Consider the following 23,943-nt stretch of genomic DNA (forward strand, 5'->3'; position numbering starts at 1 on the left):
GATGAACATAATGCATGGGAATAGGAGTTGATTGATTTTCCTCCTTATCAAGTAGCTTTGTTTTATGCTGAACTTTTCTTTCAGCCTAAAGCTCATCAACTCAATATCAAGTCCTTTTCAAGCCCTACTCAGTGCAGCCACTGCACTTCTCTCATGGTGGGATTAGTTCGACAAGGTTATGCCTGTGATGGTGAGTGAGTTAAATTACTCTGAATTTTTATTTATCTCACCTAAAAATCATTATTTTTTTTTAAATAAGACCATTTCTGTGCCTTTCCTCTCACCTTTTTACATCTGCAGACTTGTAAGTGTGAATGAATACAATTCTCAAATTAAGATCTGAGGTTTATCACCCTACAATATTTCTCTCTACTAGTACTATAGAACATGGAGAAGTGAAGAAGATTCTTCTTTCTTACAACCTTTTAGGTACTTGAAGACTATTGTCTCCTCTCAGTCCTCTCTCTCTCTCTTCCAGAATAAGCAGACCAAATTTTCTCATAAGTCATGTTTTCTAGACCTTTAATCATTTGTGTAGCTCTTCTTTGGACTTTTTCCAATCTGTCCACATCTTTCCTGAAATGTGGCACCCAAAACTGGACACAGTATTCCAGTTGAGTCCTAATCAGTGCAGAGTAGAATGGAAGAATTACTTATCGTGTCTTGCTCATAACGCTTCTTCTAATACATCCAAGAATTGTTTGCTTTTTATACAACAGTGTTGACTCATGTTTAGCTTCTGAGCCACTAACCCTTGATCCCTTTTCTCATTACTACTTCCGCTGTAGTTATGTCCCATTTGGCATCTATGCAAAATGTGTGCAGCTGATTGTTCCTTCCTAAGTGGAATAATTTTGCCTTCGTCTTTGTTGAATTTCATCCTAGTTACTACAGACAATTTCTGCAGTTTGTCAGGGGTATTTTGACATTATAATTATATACCATGCACTTGCAGCCCCTCCCAGTGTGTTATCTGCAAACTTTGTAAGTGTACTGCCTATGCCATCCTTTAAATCACTGATGAAGAGACGGAAGAGAACCAGACCCAAAACTGATCCTTGCAGAACCCCATTCATTATGCCCTTCCGGCATAATTACCGAACCTTTGATAACTACTCCCTGGGAGTGGTTATTCAACTAGTTATGTACCCACCTTACAGAAGCTCCATCTGTCTAGGTTGTATCTCTCTTTAATCTAATTTCATTCCCTCTTCCTCTCTGTCAGTAGCACCTGTTACTCTAGCTGCACCCAACTTTAGTCATAGTTTGTCTCCTCCTTGTAACTCTGCACTTCCTTTCTCAGTCCTGGAGTAGTCTGTTTCCAGTCAGTGATCTGACAGCCTCAGTTTCCAGTTGCCTCACATGTATTTCAGCAAGATCTCCACAACTAATCTCCCCATTGTCAGGTCCACACCCAGTCATGGTATTCACATAAGAAACCAGAATTAAACCAAAGTCAAATAAGAATTGAGAAGATTGCTATGTAAAATGTGTATATAAAAGAAGTTGTTTAAAAAAAACTGCTCCGTCATTTGTTCTCAACCTCCCAGCCCCTTTGGTATGCTGATGGCTTTATAATCTTACACTCCTTGCTCCATTATAAGGACTCTTTTACATACTTTGTTTTCTCTGACTCTTGACTTCCCCCCCCCCCCTCCTACCGCCCCTCTCCTCTTTTGATCTGCCCACCTTGATTACTATTTTTCTGATTTGTCGACCTTGATTACTATTTTTGGTTCTCTGTGCCTTAAATACTGAGTCTGTTCTGGTACGGCTATGGTCTGAAAAAGTGGGTCTGTCCCACAAAAGCTCATCACCTAATAAATTATTTTGTTAGTCTTTAAAGTGCTCTGTTACTACACACCAAGTAAGTTCCTCAGTGTGTAAGCATTGTCTTTCTGTATGTACACAAAGTCCCATGTATCCCTAGTGTGTGTGAAGCATCATGAAACTTTTAGTACTTTGCACAGTTCTCAAAAATGTGCTAGATGTTTTACACATACCAGATCCTTATCTCTTCAAGTATTAACACACGAAGTGCTGAGGAAAAATGGCAACAGTTTATTTTTATAGTGTTTACTGCTTATCTTAATTCTTGACTATACATGTGCCTTTCCAATAGCACTGTATCTTAACTGTTTGTTTATTAGCCCCTATTTTACTGTACAACTAAGCCCATTTTCAACACCTGTTTTTTCTGGATAACATGGTTTTCCTTTTATTTTCAACTGTATCTCATCTCTTACATATTTACTTGTTAAATTAGCCCTTTCCTGTATTGATGTATGTAATCCTCTGGTCTCGCTTTCCTATCTCTCACCTTCCTCCCCCAGACTCACCTTTACTCCTTCCTTCTGCTGAAGCCCCTTTGTCTCCTACCTGAACTAATGAGGTTGGTGTGGAAATTCATGAGGCTGCTAAAGTCCTTATCTTCCTGGGGCAGTTAAGGATTTTATAAGTCACCTCGCCCATGGTGGGAGGGCTCACCTCCTGTGCGATACCAGGAAAGAGAGACTGCTAGGTGGTGCTTATGGCATTTAAAAACACATCCTTACCTATGTCAAAATAACTGAACATCTAACATGCTGCTGACATGTATGTTTTGCAGGCAAGTTCAGTGGAATTCATTGGTCTCGTCATTCCAAGAATAGAAAATAATCCCCACTTGTGAAAATGAATTCATTTTCATATAGTGATCTCATTGCAGATTTTCTTTTTGTTCTCAGTGTGTTCATTTGCATGCCATGTTTCCTGCAAAGATAGTGCACCTCAGGTCTGCCCTATACCCCCTGAGCAAGCCAAACGGCCTCTTGGAGTAGATGTGCAAAGAGGGATAGGAATGGCATACAAAGGTTATGTTAAGGTAAGAATCTTTGAACCTTGGACGTGTGTGATATCTTTCTCCACTATAACTACAAATTTAAATTGCAGATGCTGTTTGATTTTGTTCTGTAGCTGGAATTTCTAACTGTGTTACCTCTATCCCCAGGTTGTGCTAAAGCCTGGGGTTGTATAAAAATTCACATTAATGCCCTTAATGCTACCCCTTGAGAAACAGATGGCTTTCCTGGGAGGACTGGAAGTTGCCAGTTGTAATTGCCACAAACACAAAAGAGAGACCTTCTTTGAAGCAAAAAGAATTCTTGTCATGGCAAAGAGAAATGTAGGATAAAATATAAATTCTGTCTCCAATTTGGCATTTGTGGTATCTGTGAAAATAGATGTCCTGGGTTTACCACTTGCAAAGTTAAAAGTATTTACTAAACCTGGATAGATAATGAGGGAACTTCATAAGGACTTTGTGGTGCTGTTCAAATTTCTTACACACTGACACTTTTCCACCAGTTTTAAATGTAACCAAAATCTGGACTTCAGGTTCCATTGACTCAAATGTGAGTCTCTGTGCTTTTCTAAATTGTCTCTCAGCCTTTATCTATGGAATCATTTTTGCACATAATGAACGATCCATTATTTACATGCAGGTTCCGAAGCCTACAGGAGTTAAGAAAGGGTGGCAGAGGGCCTATGCAGTTGTCTGTGACTGCAAACTATTTTTATATGATGTGCCTGAAGGAAAATCCACCCAGCCTGGAGTTGTTGCAAGTCAGGTCTTGGATCTCAGGTTTGTGTTGCCACGGTGGTTAGAAAAATCTTCCGTTATTTGCCCTACATCAACTCTAATCAGTACATAAGAAGTTTTTGTAATATAAGAGCTCGGTTCAGAAATGATTTTTGCTTCCTGAACATGGACTTAAGGTTAATTTAATCAGGAAGAAGTGGTGTGACACTTCATTTTCTTTGAAACCACATAATGTCAGCATGTTGCCTCGTAGAGTTTGATGTGTGTCTTGAAGGAAACTAATCAAGATAAAGTAGGGCACAGGGAAAGTACAGGCTGTGAAAAGGGAAAAAGCTATCCCAAACAAGCAAATCACAGGTTAACCTATTGCTATCAATTGCAGGAACCTTGGAAAAACTGAGTAAATTAAAGTTAGTGTCCAGGAAGCTTTGAGCTTGCCCATTTACACTGTAGATTACCCCAGCACACCTTGTTTTTATTGGTTACAGGGTTCATGTTCTTACATTTAATTGTTTTCCTTTAAACCCAGGAGACTTTTTCCCTACAACAAGCTGGTTGTTTCCTTACCTAGTAAGCTAAACTAAAAGTTGTCTTGGTTTACTGTGAACAATGCAACAAAGGTGGCAGGTCCTGTAATGTTAAGTACCTTCATGCCTTTCTTAGTGTAGATTCTGCTTACACAACTATCTCAATGAACAATCCTCCCCCATTAGGCCCAGTGCCATAGGGTGACAGATACTCAGCTCACCTCTCTCTCTCTCCCTAACAGTAATTCTGTTTGACAGTTGACACTGATGATTTCCTGGGTATGTGATGATGCATACTGTTCAAGAGTAGAAATGTGGAGGCAGTACAAATAACTGCATTCACATTAGTAGATTGCCTGAAGTAGCTCAGTCAAACATTACTTCTAGCAGCTTTCTAATTATCCAATGGTGAAAGCTGTCTCGTTGGGCTTGTCTATACTGGAATTTTTAGTTGTTTTAGCAAAAATTGGACAATACAATAGTGAGTTCTTGTGTGGATAGAAAACCAAGATTTGTTCCTGGTTATGTTTAACTGTGATAGGAGCAAATTGTTGTAAGTTTTCATGTGTGGGCAGACAAAGCAATTAAAAATACCAGTGAAGACACTATCTAAAGTGCATGAGTTTGTTGAGATTTATATCGTTCATTTCTACAGTCACAAAAAGTGAGAAACAAGCTGGTTTGAAGTTCTAAATATGCCCTTATTTAAATCCAACAAACATGCAAGATATGTTGCTTAGTCCTTTGAATATATGCTTGGGAAAATGATCTTGCCTTGTTACGCTGCTAGATGTGAATTGTTTATATTTCTAATGTCTTCTTTGGCTTCAAAGAGCAACTAACTTTCTGTAATCATTAGGATAATAGTCTTAATCAATGGTATCCCAACAGAGGGTTTGGCGTGGCCTAGTGTCATGTACATCTCATAGAGCTGAAAGAGACCTCAGGAATTCATCGTCCCGTCCCCTGCCCTTTTGGTGGGACCAAGCACTGTTTTTTTTTTTTTTTTAAATCTATTGGCCCCAGATCTGTGAATGGCTCCCTCAAGGACTGAGCTCACAACCTCAGGTTTAGCAGGCCCATGCTCAAACCGCTGAGCCATCCCTCCCCTCTCCTCCTCCCCTGGACTTCACAGGGATTGTACAGATGCAGTAGGCCCAACTGTAAATTGCAGAATCTGTGCCTAAAATCGTAAATTTTGGGGAACAAAGGATATCTTTTCTTCCTGTGCGGACAGTTCCTAGCATAACCAAGCACCAATCCTGATTGTGGGCTTGGAGGTACTATCACAAGACAAATCATACATATAGTGGGCACTCAGTTGAGAAGGTTTCTATGTGTTAGCCTGTTAGTGATTATATTGTTTTGTTTTTTTTTTAAACCAGAGACGAAGATTTTTGTGTGAGCTCTGTCCTCGCATCAGATGTAATACATGCAACCCGTAAAGACATCCCTTGTATATTCCGGGTATGACTGTTTTAATTTGCTCTTCCTTAGAAAAATGCATGTTAAATATTAGTGTTGTATTTTCTTAATTGTTATCCAGACAGCACTTGCAAGGTATCATTAATGCAAGATCTCATTTTTAGCAGTTTTCAGAAGTATTTCAAATGACCAGTTAGAAGCCATTTCCAAAGGTGGTGTAAAGGGTTATGGCATTCTTCTGAAAATTAACAAGGACATGCAATTGATTTTTGTGCTCTTCAGTTCCTATTTATGATCTATAAAATTGTCATGTTTAAACAGTTACCTGGTTTTCCCCTCTTTGCCGAGCAGAACTCTAGCAACAATTGTAGGCACTTAGATGATGATGTTGCAGGCTGCAACCTGAGCTGTGGCTTGCTAAGCTTTCACTTGAAGCATCTCTTTCTTATCACTATTTGTGATTAGCTAATGCAAAAACCACATAAGGAATACTTTTGAAAACCATTGAACAATCATAGTTATGTATCCTAGAAGGTCAAGAAAGAAAAGAAATAGGTGCCTTGATTCCCAGTTCACCTTTATTGTGTTCTTGGGTAATCTAAGGACTTTGCACTAAACAGGTTGTCTTATTTTTTTATAAATCATCTTTAATTTGGAACATTATTTAAAGACAAAAAATATTCACTGCGTTCAATCTCTTGAGTTTTGCATCTGAAAGTATTCACTACACTTCAGGTATATCCCTTTGATCCTGTCAATTAAAGTGGAGCCTATATCCATGGAGCACAGGAGTAAAAGAGCAGACAGTCCCAATCACTCATTCCCATCCCCTATGCAAAGTTGTAAATGATCTGCATCGGAGAGACAGCATGCATAGCTTAAGTATGTCTGTAACTGTTTTAGCCTCTTTGAGAGGATATTTTCCTGGTGAGAATTCACACCTATATTTACTGTTTTGTCTCCTTTCTTAGTTTTCCTTCCAACTTTTAAAGTTAATTTTGTGCCCATTCCTCTCTTCTCTCTGGAGTGAGTGACAGCTTCTTGGGCAGTATCAGAGAGGTAGCCATGTTAGTCTGTATCTTCAAAAACAACAAGCAGTCCTGTGGCACCTTGTAGACTAACAGATAGTTTGGAGCATAAGCTTTCGTGGGCAAAGACCCGCTTCGTCAGATGCATGAGTGAATTCATGCATCTGACGAAGCGGGTCTTTGCCCACAAAAGCTTATGCTCCAAACTATCTGTTAGTCTACAAGGTGCCACAAGACTTTTTGGGCAGGTGGGGTGAGGGGAGTTGAGAGATGAGATCTTTTCAATATGTCAGTCAAGCTATGCAGAGTGCTTTGAGAGATCAGACATGCAATGCGCATGGAATGGTCTTGCCTGACTGTGAATTCTCTAATCTCTGGCTCAGACTCCAGAATGTAAGGCTCTGTCTGGTGCGGAAGGGGAAGAAAAATCTAACTTCCATAGTGTCTCCCAGTAAGAACACAGTACTGCTGACTGGCCACATTAGAGAAGAGAAGAAAAAACATGCCTTGTTTCAATCAGGAAGGAAGGCAAGGAGGAATTTGGCCTAAAAGAAGTGATTTTCTGAATTATTTAACTGTTAGTTGTGGTATGCAGTTCAGGGACAGTATCCAAAAAGACTCTGTTCTAGGCCTGTTAGAAAACATTTCCTTTGGTTCTAGGTCTGTCTCTCATGGTGCTCAGGAAAAGATGCAGTCAAGGAAAAGCGGAGGGGCCAGCTAAGAAAGAGCTCCCCCTATCAGTAATGCAATGCAGGAAGTGCAGATAGATAAAATTCTCAGAGTTCAATTCCTGGGAAGAAATGCAGCTGAGACACAGGCAGCATTGTCAGGAACACTGACTTTGACATCCGTACAGCTGAAGTGCACAACAAACTTAGTACGGCCCTCAGATGCAGTGGAGGCTTCTGCCAGACCAGCTTCACGCTGTTGCCAGCTACCTGTTGTTGTCTTTGTTTTACTCTAATCTGGCGCCTAAAGCTCAGTAACTACCAAGACACCAGGACAAGGAAGTGAGGTCTTTATTGAGAAAATAACCTATCACTGCACTCTGTTCTGTCTATTCTTCGAGTGATGATCTCTATATGTATCCCACAGGTGGAGGTGGATGTGTTTCATGCAGTGTGGAAGGGTTCCATTGACCTGCCTGTGCGTGATGCGTCAGTAGGCAGTGCAGGTTACTACCACATGGCCAGAGTTGAAACTGCTGGTTGTTAGCTGTAAATAGTTATAGATGGTTGAGATAGTGAAGGTCTTCCCTCATTTGGGGCCCATCCGTGCCCCCTGCAGATTCTATTTTAAGATTTGGAAACGGTCTCCTGACAGTACTTATTCTCCATGTGCGATGAGCCCCAGAGGTGCCTTTGCTGCCTTAGCAAGATTCATTTTTGCAGCTCGCTGCTCTATTTACAGGTCTTTCCTATCCTGAACCTTGGAAGCTCAGGAGCTCTGCCTCCCTAAGTTGTTAACAGAGGAAGCTATACAACTGCATGCACACTCAGATCCAGGTCTGTCAGACTCTCTGGACAGTAGTAATCACTAGTGGTAAGCGCAACTCCAAGCACCTCATGTCCCTGAGATCCAGCTGTACCAAACACCAGGAACAAGTCCCAAAATTAAATTAATATCCCTGGTGTAGACTCTTTCCAAGCTCAGTGTTTCCTCCCTGAGCCAGGCAAGCTGAGATGAGTTGTTGCACATACATCCAATAGAACTAGCACCCACATTTTCCCCATGTAGAAGATAAAGCTTGGACCAAATGGGACATTGTGGTAACCTGGGTACTCACCTGTGTGTTTGGAATGCTCACTTGGGTGCCCATCATCTGGTACCCCCACACCACCTGGACAAGTTGTTCCTACAGGCCCCGTCAGGTTCCGTATTGCATTTCCGCAGGGGTACAGAGAACTTCCAGCTGCTCTGCGCCTCTGTTGTTGGTAGCAGAGCTGATTTCTTCCATACCTCCATTCCTGTCTGGACCCCCTACCAACCTGAAACATCCCCACTCCGGAAGATGAAACTCTTCTGTTGCCAGACAAGCCCAACCCACTGTCGCACCTCAGTCCTCCCATGCTGCTAGTTTCCTTGCTGCCAGAGCTGTCTACAGAGTTAGAGGAGTTTTTGGAGAGACAACCCTGATTCTCCCTAATGCCATGCCACAATTTGGACTTGCATCCCTGACCATCTTGCCTTCCAGCATACTATACAGCAGTGAGGGTCAGGCACCTGTGAAGCTCAGACTAGCTGCAGGACCCTTCCCTTGGTCATACTGGACATCCTGGGACTCCTTTTGCCAACACCACACATCCTCTCTGGTTTCCTATCGTGCCGTTCTCATTCCCCCCACCAGCAGCATCACAGCCTAAAGTTGCTTCTTGGCACGATGAGGTACATAGTCCCCTCTGTCAGCTCAAATGGACAGCCACCATCAATACAAGAACTTGCTCCTGATGGTAGCAGCATATCTGGGGCTTCCCTTGGAGGAGGTTCAGGACAAGAAATATTAGCTCCTGAACATACTTCAGCCTAAGGGTTTCTGCAGAGTAGATTTACCTATTAACAAAGCCATCCTCCAACCAGCTCAGAATGGCACACACCTGCCTCGTGTGCCCCCACACCTAGGCAGGCAGAGAAGAAGTACCTGAGGGGGAGCAGCTTATCGTTTTTCTCATCCTCTCCCCCTCCCCACAGTTCTCTTGTTCATGTGGAAGTAGAATAGGCACATCAGCACCCACACAAATTGACCTGTCCGGGCAGAGCAGTAAAGTGTGTAGACCTGCTGGGAAGCAAACTATATTCCTCAGCGGCATTACAATTCAAGATGACAAACTATCAACCACGTATGATTTCAATAACTACAGTAGGCTACCAAGGGTCAGGGACAAACTTCCACCAGACCAGCAGTTTCAGTGTCACTTGTTCGCCAGGGTGGGCTTCCAGATGACTGTGGATGCAACTTGACACACCCTCTCGTTCTCATGACTGTAGTCATTGGGCACCTAGATTCACGCCTCCAGTCGTTCATCTTCCTCGGGGTCCAAAATATGACCAAGGACTTCCCATGTGGTGGGCACAAGCTGTTCCACAGCAAAGTGGACAGGTCCCTTCACTTGTTGAAGGTCTCCAGGGCCACAGTGCGTTCTTGTGGGGAATATACACAAGCCCCACTGTACAGACAGCAGAGGCACTCATTCCATATGTACCCACACACTCCTTACCCAACCTACTGCCAGTGCCAACAGAGGGCTCCCCCAGAGGTGGCACCTCTTTCAGAGACCACACTTCCCTCTCTCCACCTCAGTGACCTCCTCAGCCCTCTCCCAGCAGCTGTAAAAATCTGTTTTGACATGTGATCTAGACACACAAACCTCCCCCATGCCACTCAAGACACCCTGTACTTCCTTATCTTGAAGAAAGGAGGAGGTTGCTGCCCCGTTCTCGTTCTTCAGGTGCTGGGCACCTATACTGGAAAATTCAAATGCCATATGGTGGTGTTGGCATTGATTATCTTACCCCTCCCCTATGGAGTCTGATACACAACTCTCAAATGCCTGCTTCCATGTGGATATTGATTCAGCCCTCCACAAGCGTGTCCATTTTCAGACAGGATGCCATCACTACCAATTCTGAATAGTACCAGAGAGATAGCCGTGCTAGTCTATATGCTAGCAAAACAAAAAAGTAGTCCAGTAGCACTTTAAAGACTAACAAAATAATTTATTAGGTGATGAGCTTTTGTGGGACAGACCCACTTCTTCAGATCATAGCCATACCAGAACAGACTCAATATTTAAGGCACAGAGAAACAAAAATAGTAATCAAGGTTGACAAATCAGAAAAATATTATCAAAGTGAGCAAATCATAGAGCAGAGGTGCAGAAGGGGGGAGGGTCAAGAATTAGGTAAATATTTGCATGCTTGGCTTCATCTAATTCTTGACACACCCCCACCCCGCCCTTCTGCCCCTCTGCTCTGCTCACCTTGATAATATTTTTCTGATTTGTCAACCTTGATTACTGTTTTTGGTTTTCTGTGCCTTAAATATTGAGTCTGTTCTGGTATGGCGATGATCTGAAGAAGTGGGTCTGTCCCACGAAAGCTCATCACCTAACAAATTATTTTGTTAGTTTTTAAAGTGCTACTGTACTGCTTTTTTGCAGTAAATCAGAGAGCAGAGGGGCAGAAGGTGGGGGGTGTCAAGAATTAGATAAATATTTGCATACTTGGCTTCATCTAATTCTTGACCTCCCTCCCTCCCCCCGCCCTTCTGCCCCTCTGCTCTCTGCTTTACTCACCTTTTGGCACAGTAAAGCTCTGCAAGTTTTCACAGAGGTCTTCGCTATGATGGCTGCCCAGATGCACCATCTCAGATATTCTGTATGTTCCTACCTAAATGACTGGTTCATTGTGGTGCTGTTACAACAAGAAGTCACCCCACCACCCGCCATCCTTGCCCTTTATTGTTGTTCTGGCATCTTCACCGGTGAAAATGCCTGAGAAAAAATTGGTGTTGATACCTTCGGAGATGGTACTACTTTACTGGAGTGCAGCTCAACTCCAGCATGGTGAAGGCCTTTCTTCTGGCAGTCCATTTCACAACACTGACAGCCATTTTTGCAGATAGTGTGTGATTCTGTCTCTCTCTCCTTGGCCACATGACAGCCTGCATCTACCTGACACCACATGCACACCTGCATATCCATTGCTTCCAGATGTGGCACCTCTCTGTCTACAGACCATGTGGAGGCCAGGGTCTTAGTTCCCTAGACAACGCTGGCCTCCCTCACATGGTGGATTAATCCTTCCAAGGTCGTGGTTGGCACCCCTTTCACGCCTCCCATTCAAAGGCCACCATTGCGATGGATATCTTCCTGGCAGGTTGGGGAACCCACCTGAACTGTCCCGTGGCTCAGGGACTGCAGACACTATGGGAAGCCAGGATGCACATAAATGTACTAGAACTGCAGGCAGTCTTTGTTACATCAGGCATTTCTTCTGCTCATCCCGTTCCCCCCACATTCAGCTGCTCTCTTGGACAACGTCAGGGCGGTAGTGTACATCAACAGTTGGGGAGTGGGGTCCCAAGTCTCCCTCTGCTCCAAGTCCCTCGGCCTTTGGAATTGATTCATCAAGCAACAAGCCACACAATTTCCCAGGCATCCAGAATTCCCTGGATAACGTGCTCAGCTGCACTCTCTGCCTCATTCACAAGTGGGAGCTTCTCTGATATAAGTCTCTGTCATGTTTTAAGTGTGCATAATTTCAGAATCCCACAAATGTAAGACTATTTGATCATTTCTGCTGACAGTCCAGAGGGCCTGGCATAGCCCTTCAGTGTATGTCTGCACTACAGTGAAACATCAGTGGCCTCTGGGGCTGGCCTATGTTAGTTGACTCAAGTTGCAGGGCTACAGAATTTCACCATAGATATCCAGGCTGGAAACAGGTCTCTGGGACTATCCCACTTCATGAAGTTCCTGAGCCTGGGCTCTAGCCCAGGTGTGGAGATCTATATTGCCATTTTCCAGTCTTGCAATCCAATTCACATGAGCCAGAGTTAGCTGATGCAGGCCAGCTGCAGATATTTTATTGCAGAATCAAACATATCCTTTGAATGTTCTCCAAAATCCTGGAGATGTTGGCAGCACATAGAATACATATGTTCATTTCTTCCTGGATGGCATGCTAACAAGAGGCAACTCCAGAAATGCAGCTGTCAGAGAAACACTTATCGCTGAAATCTTTTCCTTCCAACCCTTCCTGGATCAGAGCAGAACATATTATATCATCAGTGCTCAAATTCCAACAGTACTCATTGCTCTGAATGCAAAGGCTACCTAACAATTAAAGAATCTAGAAAATACTCTACTGTGACAAATCTTCAGTGTCCCCAGAGATGCTTAAACAAAAGTCACTCCCTTTCCCAAGGTTCATGGGTGGTATCTCCAGTTGATGCCCTTCTGTGATCTAGCTGACATATGAGGGATTTGTCAATGAATTTTCTGGACAAGTTGCTGAAAAGCAGCTACAGTCTGAAGGCTTGAGATCTGTGGCAAGTGCTGGATTCTTGCTTATAAATGATGTTCCTTTTCTTTCTTCTCCTTGTTTTCATCTGCCTTTGGGAGTTCTCGCTATGTTCCATAGCCCATTGGTGAAGATTAGTGGATGTATGCTTGGAAAAAGAGGCATATTTTGAGTTACGTTTTCTGATTAAAATATGCCCACTAATGAGAACCTTTTGTATTTATATTTCGATTTTTGACTAGAAGATTTACCCAGCATTGTTTGAGTCCTTAACTCAAATAAGTTCTGTTTTTCTTCATGAAAATCGTTCTGGGGTGAGGATCAGGGGTTCAGTATGCAGGCTGCCCTGAGGGGAGAGGACAACCCCAGCCCTCTCTCACCACAGCAGCTTGGGGGCAGGTGAAAAGCACCTCTCCCTGGTCACTGCAGAGGGACAAATAGACAAACTCTCTGAAATCTATAGCAGGTAGCTGTCCCTTTCTTCACCCCGTCCTCTTCTGCCCCAATGGGTTTATAGCTGTCCTAGTACCCATCTCTGGCCCCTTGCTGTTTCTCTGTGGTCATTCTGCAGTATAATTGTTCCTGCTGCCAGAGCCCTCCCTTTCCATTTTACGAGAAATAGTCAAATTCCAGGCACATCCCATTGTCCTGTCACAATCACATCCTGACCTTACTTTGTTATGAGATGAAGCTGCATACCAAATTTGGTGGTCCTAACTCTTACTGTTTAGGAGGAGTTCTTGAGCAAACAGACTCACAGATGGATGGACAGACAGATGCAGGTTCACATTTCTAAAACACATAGTAAGGCTGTAAACAAAAATGTGAACTGAACATACATGTTAATCTTGTGCTCCATGACCTGTGACTATTTGTGGCAAGATCACAGCTTCAGAATAAGTCAGCAAAATGATGCTGTTCCAAAAACAACAAACAAAAAAAAAGCAAATAGAGTTTTAGGTTGCGTTATCAAAGGCATAGCATCCAAGTCACAGAAGGTGAAAGTACCCCTTACTTGGCACTGCTTAGGCCTTAGTATTCAATTTGGCATAGCCATTTTTCCTCTGTTTTGACATTAGTGTTAGCCTTTGGGAAAGATTGTTGTGGAAGTAGGTGCTCATTGATGACATGCTCATGATTGATAGTCCTGCTGTCTGCAAGTTCTGTGTACATGAGAATTAGCAAATGGGCACTTTCTGAGGGAAAAATTTCCTATTCAAAACACATTCTGTTCAGAGATTTACTGATGTGCATAAAGAAGAAAATAAAGTGCACTTATATTATCCTTCAAGTGAAAATACACTGCAGTGTGTTTTTTTAACTTATCTGAAAGAGTCGTAGCATTAGAAGGGACTGCAAGGTCATCTAGTCTAACTCCCACCAAGACACAGGAATTTTCGTATCTAAACCACCCAAGACGCATCGTTATCCAGCCTCCTTTTGAAAACCTTCCGTGAAGAAGCTTCCACAACCTCCTGAGCCAGTCTGTTCCATTGTCCCACTGTTCTTCCAGTTAGGAAATTTATCCTGAGATTTTATCCAAATCTGCTATGCTGCAGTTTAAACGCACTGCTTCTTGTCCTGCCCTCTGTGGCAAAAGAGCAACTTTTCTCCATCTTTTTTGTGGCAGCCTTCCACAGATCTGCAGATCTCTATCCTATTCCCCTCCTCATCTTCTCTTTTCCAAACTAACCATACCCAGTTCCTTCAGCCCTTGCTTCTATGATTGCATGTCATCCCTTTGATGATCATCCTGTGGATTCTTTCCAGTTTTGTACATCCTTTCTATGCATTGGTGACTAAAATTGGACACAGTACTCAAGCTGATGTCTAAACAGTGCCAAGTAAATGATTTATTTGGTGATTTAGTCTTTGAAGTACTACATTTTTACTGCTTTGTTTTGTTGGAGTACAGACTAACACAGCTACCTCTCTGTTACTATATCCAGGTCATTAATAAAGATGCTAATCATCACTGGACCCAAACTTTCTTGTCAAACTATCTTGTCAAAAAAGGAAATCAAGCTGGTTTGGCATAATTTGTTTGGTGGCTGTGAGTGATTACGCCTTCATCTTCCAGATATATGCAAATTGAAAATATACATCTATTTTATTGGAAAATTTCGCCCACTAACAATGTGAAAGAATTGCTGTATTTTGTCCCATAGCTTTTCATCCCTCATTGTTACTTATTCTATTAATCCAGTTAAATATATTGGAAATATACTAGCAAGCAATAAAATTGTGGAAGTTCAGTACAGTTCACAGCAATTTCAATAGCCGTTTACAATAAGGTCTCAGACAACACAAATCCAGAGTTCGTGACCTCGCTCTTACATGGCTGACCCCCGATTCATACTCCATACAGTAAACCCTCAAGATACACCGAGGTGCAGGGGTGAGGAGATTCCCCCCGCCCCCCCCACACACACACCTCAAAGGGGAACAGAGCTGGCAGGAGCCAGCTCTTCTCCTGAGTGCCGCCAGGGGTGCTTCATACTCCGCCATGTGCCCCAGCTCCAACCCCTTTGAACTCAGCTCAACTCCACCCCGCCGTCCACCCCAGACTTAACCCCCTTGTCCTCCTTCCACATCCCAACCTAATGCCCAAGACCCCAACTTAGGCAAATATCAGGGTACGCAAGAGTTGCGTGGAACACAACCCTCACATATGTGGGGGGATTACTCTACATGCATCTTTCTCAACATACAAAATTGCTTTGCTTACAATAGAAATAAATTGAGAATTAAAGGTTTGTATTTCAAGAGGAATTATTCCCTTAGTAGCACACCTTATAATAGAACATTGGGGGAACAAGTTGTAGATCTTTTTGTTCATATCTGTGGATCAAAATTCATTAACTAAGCCTGAATAATTCTTAATGTGTGGAAGCCCAGAATATTATCGCTGTAGATGACGTTATTTTAAGTATGGTGGTGCTCTGTGTACCATTTAAGATACCTATTATATTGTATACCATTTTCATACATCCTGAAGCTGATACTTAAAGAGCTTTTATAAGTGAAGTCCTGTTTTGTACAGTGTCAAAGGTGGCCAGACTTAAGGCTCTTCCAAGTCACCTATGACAATCTTCAGAAGTTCTGGCAGGCGCACCCCTGCTCTTGGGCTTGGAACATCAGCCTCGGCAGGCATGGGGAGAGGTCATATCCCTCCTCCCAGATGTTTCTGAGGATTTGCTGGCTCAGCTCAGCCACATGGTGTGGGCAGGCCTCCTTCCTGCACAGCCACTGCTGGGGCCAGTGAGCTGTTTGTGGGGGGGCGGGGAGGCAAGGGCAAATGGCTTGAGCAGCAGGGAGGGAGCCGCTGCTTTAACTTTGTGGGGAGAAGCAGCACCAAACAGCTGAGAGCTGCAAGGAGAGACGCTGCTTTTACTGCTGCTTCTCCACACAGAGCTAAAGCAGTAGCCCCTCCTTGCAGCACCCAGCTGTTGCCACAGCCTGAGGAACACCTGGGAGCTGCAGGAGAGTAAGAGGAGGGCATACCGGGGAGGGAGTGACTCAAGTCATTGGAGGAGTGGACCTCTAAATTGTGCTCCTGCCCTTCCATCGGGCACCAGTTATCTCTGGCAGAAGCCTCTGGGGAAGGGGTGGGGATCTCCCAGCCTGCCTGGATTGGGCCCTGGAGGCTTGGGGCTCCCCTCCCCAGCATCTGGGACACAGTGGAGTGGGGAAGCTCCAAATCTCGTGGGCTGGAGCCAGACAAGCTGAGGCTGGATCCACCCCATGGGTTCTGCAGTTCTCCCAGCCGGGAAGGGAGTGGGGGAGCAACAGCAGCACTGCCTGAAGGCTTTGCCTGCCACCCATATTGGCCAGAATTCCAGCCAATCACAGCAGTGGAGGGTGGTGCTTCAGCAGTGTTGGGGGGGAGGTGCGGGACACAGAGCCATGTGCATCCCCCAGATACTGTACGCGTAAGCTGCCCCCATTGCCCAGACCCCATGCCCCTCCACTGCTCCTGAACCCCGACTCCCATCCTGCTCCTACACCTTCCTTCCTAGGCCCCTCCCCCACATTCTGAGCTCTCCCTTCCAGACTGTCTGCCCTAAACCCTTCGGCACTCCCTACCTGCCCAGACTCCCACCCCTCTCCTTCACTCCCCTCCTGGTTAGACCCCCCCCGCCAACCAACCTGCTGCTATACCCCTTTCCTGCCCATGCCCCCCATCTGTAGCCCACTTCTACACATCACTCCTGCACAATCCCAAGCCCACTCCTACATCCTCCCTCCCACAGAGACCCCCACCCCAAGCCTGCTTCCTGGTAGCCCCCTCCCACACTGAACTGCTTGTTTATGGCACCACTATCAAAGCTTTTAGGGGCCCACAAAATGTACCAGCTCTGTCCCCTCTAGGCTGGTGTGTGAGGGTAATAAGAGGACCATGTCAATGAGAGGTGGTGGGGTTTTGGTGTTTTTCTTCTCGCTTGTGCGGTCCCCTGACTGATTTTTGTGGGTCAGTTTCCCCATCCCTACCCTAGGCCCACCATCTTGACACAGGGCAGAAGCCTCAAGCACTCATTCCTGGTGGACAGAGAATGGGAAATCAACTTCAAATGTGAAAGAACCACACTTTGTCTACCTCTGTTGTGTATATAGAGACTGTATTTTCCACATATGTGTTAATTTTGTTTTCTCTGGCTGTTAAGGTGACAGCTTCTCTCTTAGGCTTCCCTTCAAAGACCTGTTCACTACTGATCCTGACAGAAAATGAGAATGAAAAGAGAAAATGGGTTGGAATCCTGGAAGGGTTGCAATCTATCCTGCACAAAAACAGGCTTAAAAACCACATTGTACATACTCCACAAGAAGCCTATGACAGTACACTGCCTCTTATTAAAACAAGCTTAGCTGCTGCTATTGTAGGTATGTCCACTTTAACCTTACATTTAACTGTGTGCACTGCTGTAAGATTGAGGTGAACAACAATATTCAATGTGCAGCACCTTAAGTAAATTCCTCAGCTGAATGTCTTCCCATAGAAGTTTGATGGTAAAAAAATTTTAAGATGCTGATCTTAATTTTCCCTTCAAAAGATTGTTTGCAGAAAGAAGTACATACATAATTTTGATTTAATTCCAAAAAAGTTTAAAAAAAAAGCGTAAACAGTTTTGTTGTGATTACTGCTATGCTTATTTTCTTGAGAAAAATAATTATCATGTTCTTTATCTAAAATAAAGTATACATTTAACTCACATAAAAGTCAACAAGGCTATTTCAGCTGTTGGTTTTTGAACATTTTCCAGTATCTCTAAGATAACATTACACATTTGGATTCATGGCTCTTTCTCCTTTCCCTTTTGTTTAGATCGAGATAGAATAGCAATTGGTTCAGAAGAAGGGCTGTATGTGGTAGAGGTGACCCGGGATGGTAAGTTAGATCTCTGTGCATACAATAATTGCATAATGAATAAGAGTTTCTGTACTTTTTAGTGCTCTTTTAATATAGCTTACACAGTAGCCCTTTATGTATAGTTTATACCAGCATGCAGTTAACTGGCAAGAGATGGACATTTAAACGTGAGGTATAAATACTAATAGAGTCAATACCATTATACTTAGCTGACTGCCTCAAATTAAGGGGCCAGCTCACTGAGCGTAGTAGATCACATAAATCTCACCATAGTACTCCAGGATTCAGGGCACACAGCATTTAGTCTTTTGTGAAGTGAATAATCAGGCACTTATTGAAGAAAAATGCTGGGCTTATTTAGAACATATTGGAGGAAAAAACCCAGTAACTTCAATAAGTTATCCTGCAGGCTGACTTGTTTCAACCTGCACAGTCATTACTTACGCTGCTGTAAAACAAGATATTGGGATGTTGCTTTCTGTATTTTTGCTAGCATGTTGAATAGTTATTAACTTTGCAGAGCTTCCTGTTGTTAATGCCCTTTTTTTTCTTCTGTCTTCTGTCTCTCAATAAAAGAAACTTGATTCCTGCTTCCATTGATTTAACATTACGGTGTGTAGTGGTGGCTGGCAGTCAAAGTGAGAGTTGAATCTGTAGGTGCTGAATCTTTCTTACCTGCTGTTCTTATCTGGCTCTCCTTCCCGGCACTGAGGTTCTCCTACAGCTTCAGCTCAAGTGTCCTCTCTGCTACTCCTTCCCCTTCTCATTCTAACAGCTGTCCTCCACTTCCCTCTTACATTGGTGTTAGCCAGTGGATTTGACCAAGGCTGTTTCCAGCCGTTCCTGGAGTTGGTGATCAGGGCCAGCCGCATGCACACACAGTAGGTCCTAGGCCAGTGGAGTTCAATACTAAAGCAAGGATCTCCATACTTGTGGTTATCGTCCTTGCATATTTGCCATAGGCCCTCACGGCATGCCCCTTGGTCTAAATAATGCTTCCCAACCCACTGGACCCCCGTATATTCCACCCAATTCACTGGAGTCACTGCTGGATCTGAGGTCACAAGATCCGGGCAGCAGGAGGTGCGCCAGAGCCGAGGGAGTCGCAGAACTCCCAGCTGGCACCACAGAAACTACCGCAGGGACCGCCTCCCGCATTGCTGCCAAGCACTTGTCTCACCATGTGCTGGGGCATGTGTGCCGAGGTGCACCCCATGTGTGCGGCTCTCCTGAGCCACAGTTCACCCCACCCTGCTGCAAATAGAGAGTGTATTGGACACCGCAGCCCTAGGCAATACAGTGGAAAGAGGACTACTATGTAGCCCTTCATTGAAATACTTCACAGACTTCATGTAGTATTGGGATTTAGCTGTTAGTTACCACCTATCACAGCTAGTATATTAAGGAAGTGGAGGTGTACTCCCTGCAACCTGATTTTTCCACAGACAAAAGCGGGGGGAGTGCTGGGGGAAGTGTACCTTAATCCAGCAGGGAAAGTAGATGGAAACAAACATGGTCACTTCTCAATGGTAAGTACTTCTAATATCAGCCCCTTTTCCATAAAACTGCAAAGCACAAATAGTTAAGTTGTGTGATAGAATCCTGGCGGTGTTATATTTACCTCATTATGCTGTTAAGTAATACAAGTGATGTCAGTCATGCAGGTGATGTCTTTGGTCAGAACAGGTTAGTTAATTGAGTTATGTATGTTCAGATCTCCTCTTGGGGAGGGATACCTGCTAGAAATTAGCTTACTGCTATTTTCATTTTTCAGTCTTTCACAATACCCTAAGTAATTTGTAGACCCGTTTGTTTTCTCTGCCATTACAAATGGTACAAGACTGATACTTTCCTAACGTAAAGGTAGACAATATTACATCTGGCGTTTGTGGACCAGTAAAATCTTGCAGCTTTAACTATATCATATATCTTTATAGCTAATCTCTCACCATAGTAAACTACCCCTTCAGTGATGAATTAAAATTATGGAGAAATAAAGTGGCATTGGAGACCATGACATGCAGATTAAAAGATTCAAGGGCACACTTTAACAGTTTTGAAAAATGTAAATGCTGGGATTTGCCAGAGTAATATCCTGGAACTTCCTGAGGGACAGGTCTCTAATTATCTAATTTTATAGTGCTTGAATTCCAGTGTCAACGTGTAGGTCACCAATGTTAATATACAGTGAGTGAACTTCTTAAATCCCTCCAGCAATCCAAAATCTAATTTCCTTTTCCTAATACAACGTAATCCTGTAAATTATTTAATACTCAGTTTGGAGTAACAGAAAATATAGCAATAAATACAAAATGTAAAGTAGATTATTTCTTGATTCATTATTTTTATTGGACTTAAACCAACTGAATAGAAAGACATTGAATAAAAACAACTGCCAGGGATACATTATAGGAAAGTACTGACATAATATATATTGTGGAATTGTGCAAAATGTTTGATTTAAAAAGGAAAGAGGGGAAACATACAATTTATTTTTGAGATGAGTTGCTCATATCTGTTCAAGTTATGTGTGCACACACCGCATGCATGACTTTTGGAAAGTTTTACCCTACCTGCTACCCATCAGTGGGCTATTGAACCCCCTGGAGTGGTGCTGGTACGGAGTCACGTATATGACCCTGCCGACATGACTACCCCCAGTTGCATCTTACTAACCACTCTTGCACTGTTGGAACTGTGGCCGAGTACTTGTTGCTATACCAGCTTTCCCTAGTTCCTTACTGTGTTAATAGTTGTAAGTAGTTCTTTAGCATAGCCATTGTTTTCTAGCTAGTTTGTGTTAGGCAGTCCGTGGGTGGGGAAGGGTTTCTCTTTTCTTCCCGTCCCTTCTGAGGATTGGGGTATGCAAAAGTCTTAATTCTTCAAGCAATGGAGCTCCTGCTCAAAGTCTGTGCTGACAAGTAACCCCCACAACTGCTGCATTCGTTTTCTGGGGGAAGCTCTTCAGGCTGATGAGTGAGTGCCAAATGTGCAGGGGTTCCAAGCCCCAGACTCATACAAAACATGACTTTCGTCTCCATCAGCTTCTTATGGAATTGGCACTTCAACTTCCAGGGCAGGGCGCACCGCCTTCCTCTTCATGCCTGGCACCAAAGAAGGACTCATATGTTGATTTGGGAATGTATCTGGTCCTTTCAGACTGGAAGAACTTGTTCAGCTTTGGTGAGACTGGTTTTCATAACCTTTCATCTGCGTAAGGAGGGATACTGATTGTGGCGCAAGGAAAAGTAGAGTGTCTGTGGAAATTGCTGGTCTGACTTCTTCCTGGCCAGAGTGCCAGTGGAGATGCTCTTCGTGACTGTTTCAGTGTGCCTTATAGTGGAGGACCCCCAGTATTGGTCTATAACAATTTGCCCTGGTTTGGCCCTCTCAGCCATGCCTAGAAAAACCTCCAGTATTACAGGCGCACTGATTGTATTCTTGACGCCCATCTTCCACAGCATGCCAGCCATCATCTCGACTCTAGTCCTGCTGAATTCATTGGTCCCACTATTGGCACCAGTCTTCATTTGCACTCAGGTCCTGCTCTCCTCGTTCCTTGCAGTGATCCTACTCTCAGTGACAGTCTCCTTCTTGGCACCGGTCCTGCTCTTGACAATGATCCCCATCTCGGAACTGGTCCCACTTTTTCATGCCAGTCTCACTCTCCTCATTGGTCTCGCTCACCTTATTGGTCCCAGCTTGCCATGGCTCGTCGTTCCCCACCAATGGCTCCAAACAGGGTGGCCCCAAAATGACCCTCCTGCTTCAATCCTAGCTGACTTCACAGTCCTGGTCGACTCCCACCTGCATAGGGACATGGGAGCTCCTCAGTGGCCTCCCTCCATGTAGCAATTTTGGATGCCTTGGGCACGCGCTGTGCCTCTGACTCCTGAGGCTACAATTAGCTGTCCTCCTCCGGCTCCTCAAACTTCTACTTCTCTGGTGATAGCTTCTCCTACCCTGCAACCTGAACAGCCCCAGATTTCAGCACAGGTGGTGACCACCCTTGGCTTCCTCCAGCTCCTTTCTGGATAAGGCAATAGCAGGTACGTTCTTTTCAGGTCCTCCAGCCATGGACTTCTGAGCATTTCAGGACCTCCATCGACAGGCGACTATCAGCCTCAACCTTTCCATGGTGGTGGTCACGAAGTCAGATGATCTCACAGTGCACATCCTCACATTGGAGGGTCCTTTGCTGTGGCCCTTGGGTTTAGTAAGACCATTTTGTCCACCACCACCACCACCATCTGACAAACTCTTGCCTACATTCCTCCCACTGAATGGGGATGGAGCACAAATATTTGTCAAGGTGTTTGAGTATGTGTACACTGCCCCTCCCACTTGCTCCCTGGTGGTGGATGCAGTTGGTGAAAAGGAGTGACAGGGTCAACAGGCTCCAGCCCCAAAATCTAAGAGTGCGAAGTGCCTGGATCTATTCAAAAGAAATGTTTACTCCACGGAGGCTTGTTGCCCAGGATAGCTAACATGTTGGTTACCCTAATTCATTATAATTAGGATTCCTGGTCCTCTCGCTTTAAATTTAATGACTCCTTGCCCGAGGATTTACGGGAGGAGTTCTATGCCATCTGGCAAGAAGGTGAAACAGTGCCCCAGTCTACAGGCCTCCCTAGATTCAGGAGATGCCACTGCCCAGTCTGTTGCTTTGGGAATTGCCATGCATTGAGTGGCCTGGTTACAGCCATCCAGTCTACTGCCCATGGTCCAACAAATGATCCAGGAGCTCCCTTTCAACAGAGTGGGGCTGTTTGGGGAGCAGACCAGCTCTTGCCTGCATAGCTTCAAGGAGTCATCTCACCACATCAGTGTGCGCTGTTTGCCTCACTTGTCTAGCCTGCCTCCCTTTTCTCTGCAGCTGCTCTATTGCAGTCCTCAAAAACAATACCACAGCCAGGTACTATATCAACCATTGGAGGTGCATGCTTCTCCCTGCTCTGCTCGGAAGCTCTGCACTGGTGGGAACTCTAGATAGCTCACTCTATCCGACTGGAAGCATCTTTTCTCCCAGGCTGCCAGAACCAGCTGGCAGACCACCACAGTCACCGGTTACTCACTCATGAGTAGTCGATTCGTGTGGGCATCTTCCACTCTGTCTCCACTTTGCTTTCCTCTGTTGGACCTTTTTGGGCATGGGAGCAACTGTAAGTGTCCTCAGTTCTGCTCCTTCCAAAGTCTCAGCCTCAGCTCCTTAGCAGATGCAAAAAAGGAGGCGGTGGGATTGGCAGGGTTCGCCAAAAGAGGCGGTAGGATTGCCAGTGCCACCCCAGGCAGCTCCACAGCTGACGTGATGGGTGGCAGGTAAGCTAAAACTTAACAACAAAAGTGCATGCGGTACCTGCACACCTAACTTGAATAGATATGAGCAACATAACTTGAAGAACAGTTACAACAGTGAATAACCATTTTTTTCTTCTCTCTCTCTCTCTCTCCAGAATATGGGGGTTCTAGTTCCTATAAAAAGAAATACCTGAATATTTTTTATTCCTGTGCAGTTTTATATATTGCATAATGACAGCAGCTAGCATTGATCTTGATAGTATGTGAATGAATTTCATAAGTTTCACTGCCTGAGGAACTGGTTTATAGTGTGTGAAATGATACTTATTTGGAATCCATTCTTACCAGTATTAAATACTGCTCTTTTCATTCTACTCCCTATGTCTATCATCTTGTTAGCAAATAAGTATGAGCAAAACTGGGCTTGTGAGTAATCCTATTGACTTCAGTAGAAGACTGTTTAAGTGAGTAGTTACATATGCAATTTCCATACTCATCTAACAAAGAAGCGCTTAAAACTGATTCTCTAGTACGGTTAATTGTCACAAGTAGTACAGAGTAAGAAAATCACACCACCTTAGTTTTTCAGAAAATTAAACTATATACGCCTTAAATGTTTATACTGTGTGCTATGGCAAGTTCCTAGATTTTACCAAAATATTTTCATAAGTAATAATCTTCTCATCCCTTTTTCCC

At 44.0% G+C, this 23,943-nt stretch overlaps 1 protein-coding gene across 8 annotated transcripts in view; it reads left to right on the plus strand.

The window, feature by feature from the left end:
- Positions 1-23,943, plus strand: part of CDC42BPB (CDC42 binding protein kinase beta) — a 131,902-nt gene that overhangs the window by 97,114 nt on the left and 10,845 nt on the right. For all 8 annotated transcript variants that reach the window (XR_012645894.1, XR_012645893.1, XM_074996460.1 and 5 more), the window contains 6 exons: positions 85-190; positions 2,727-2,863; positions 3,483-3,622; positions 5,493-5,574; positions 17,246-17,462; positions 17,905-17,967. Coding sequence is in view for 6 of the 8 variants with exons in the window: in XM_074996460.1 (XP_074852561.1) it covers positions 85-190; positions 2,727-2,863; positions 3,483-3,622; positions 5,493-5,574; positions 17,246-17,462; positions 17,905-17,967 (745 nt within the window). In the remaining 2 variants the exon portion in view is untranslated. The remainder of the gene's footprint in view (positions 1-84; positions 191-2,726; positions 2,864-3,482; positions 3,623-5,492; positions 5,575-17,245; positions 17,463-17,904; positions 17,968-23,943) is intronic.

This window comes from Carettochelys insculpta, chromosome 6 (genome assembly GCF_033958435.1).
Source record: "Carettochelys insculpta isolate YL-2023 chromosome 6, ASM3395843v1, whole genome shotgun sequence".
Taxonomy (NCBI): Eukaryota; Metazoa; Chordata; order Testudines; family Carettochelyidae; genus Carettochelys; species Carettochelys insculpta.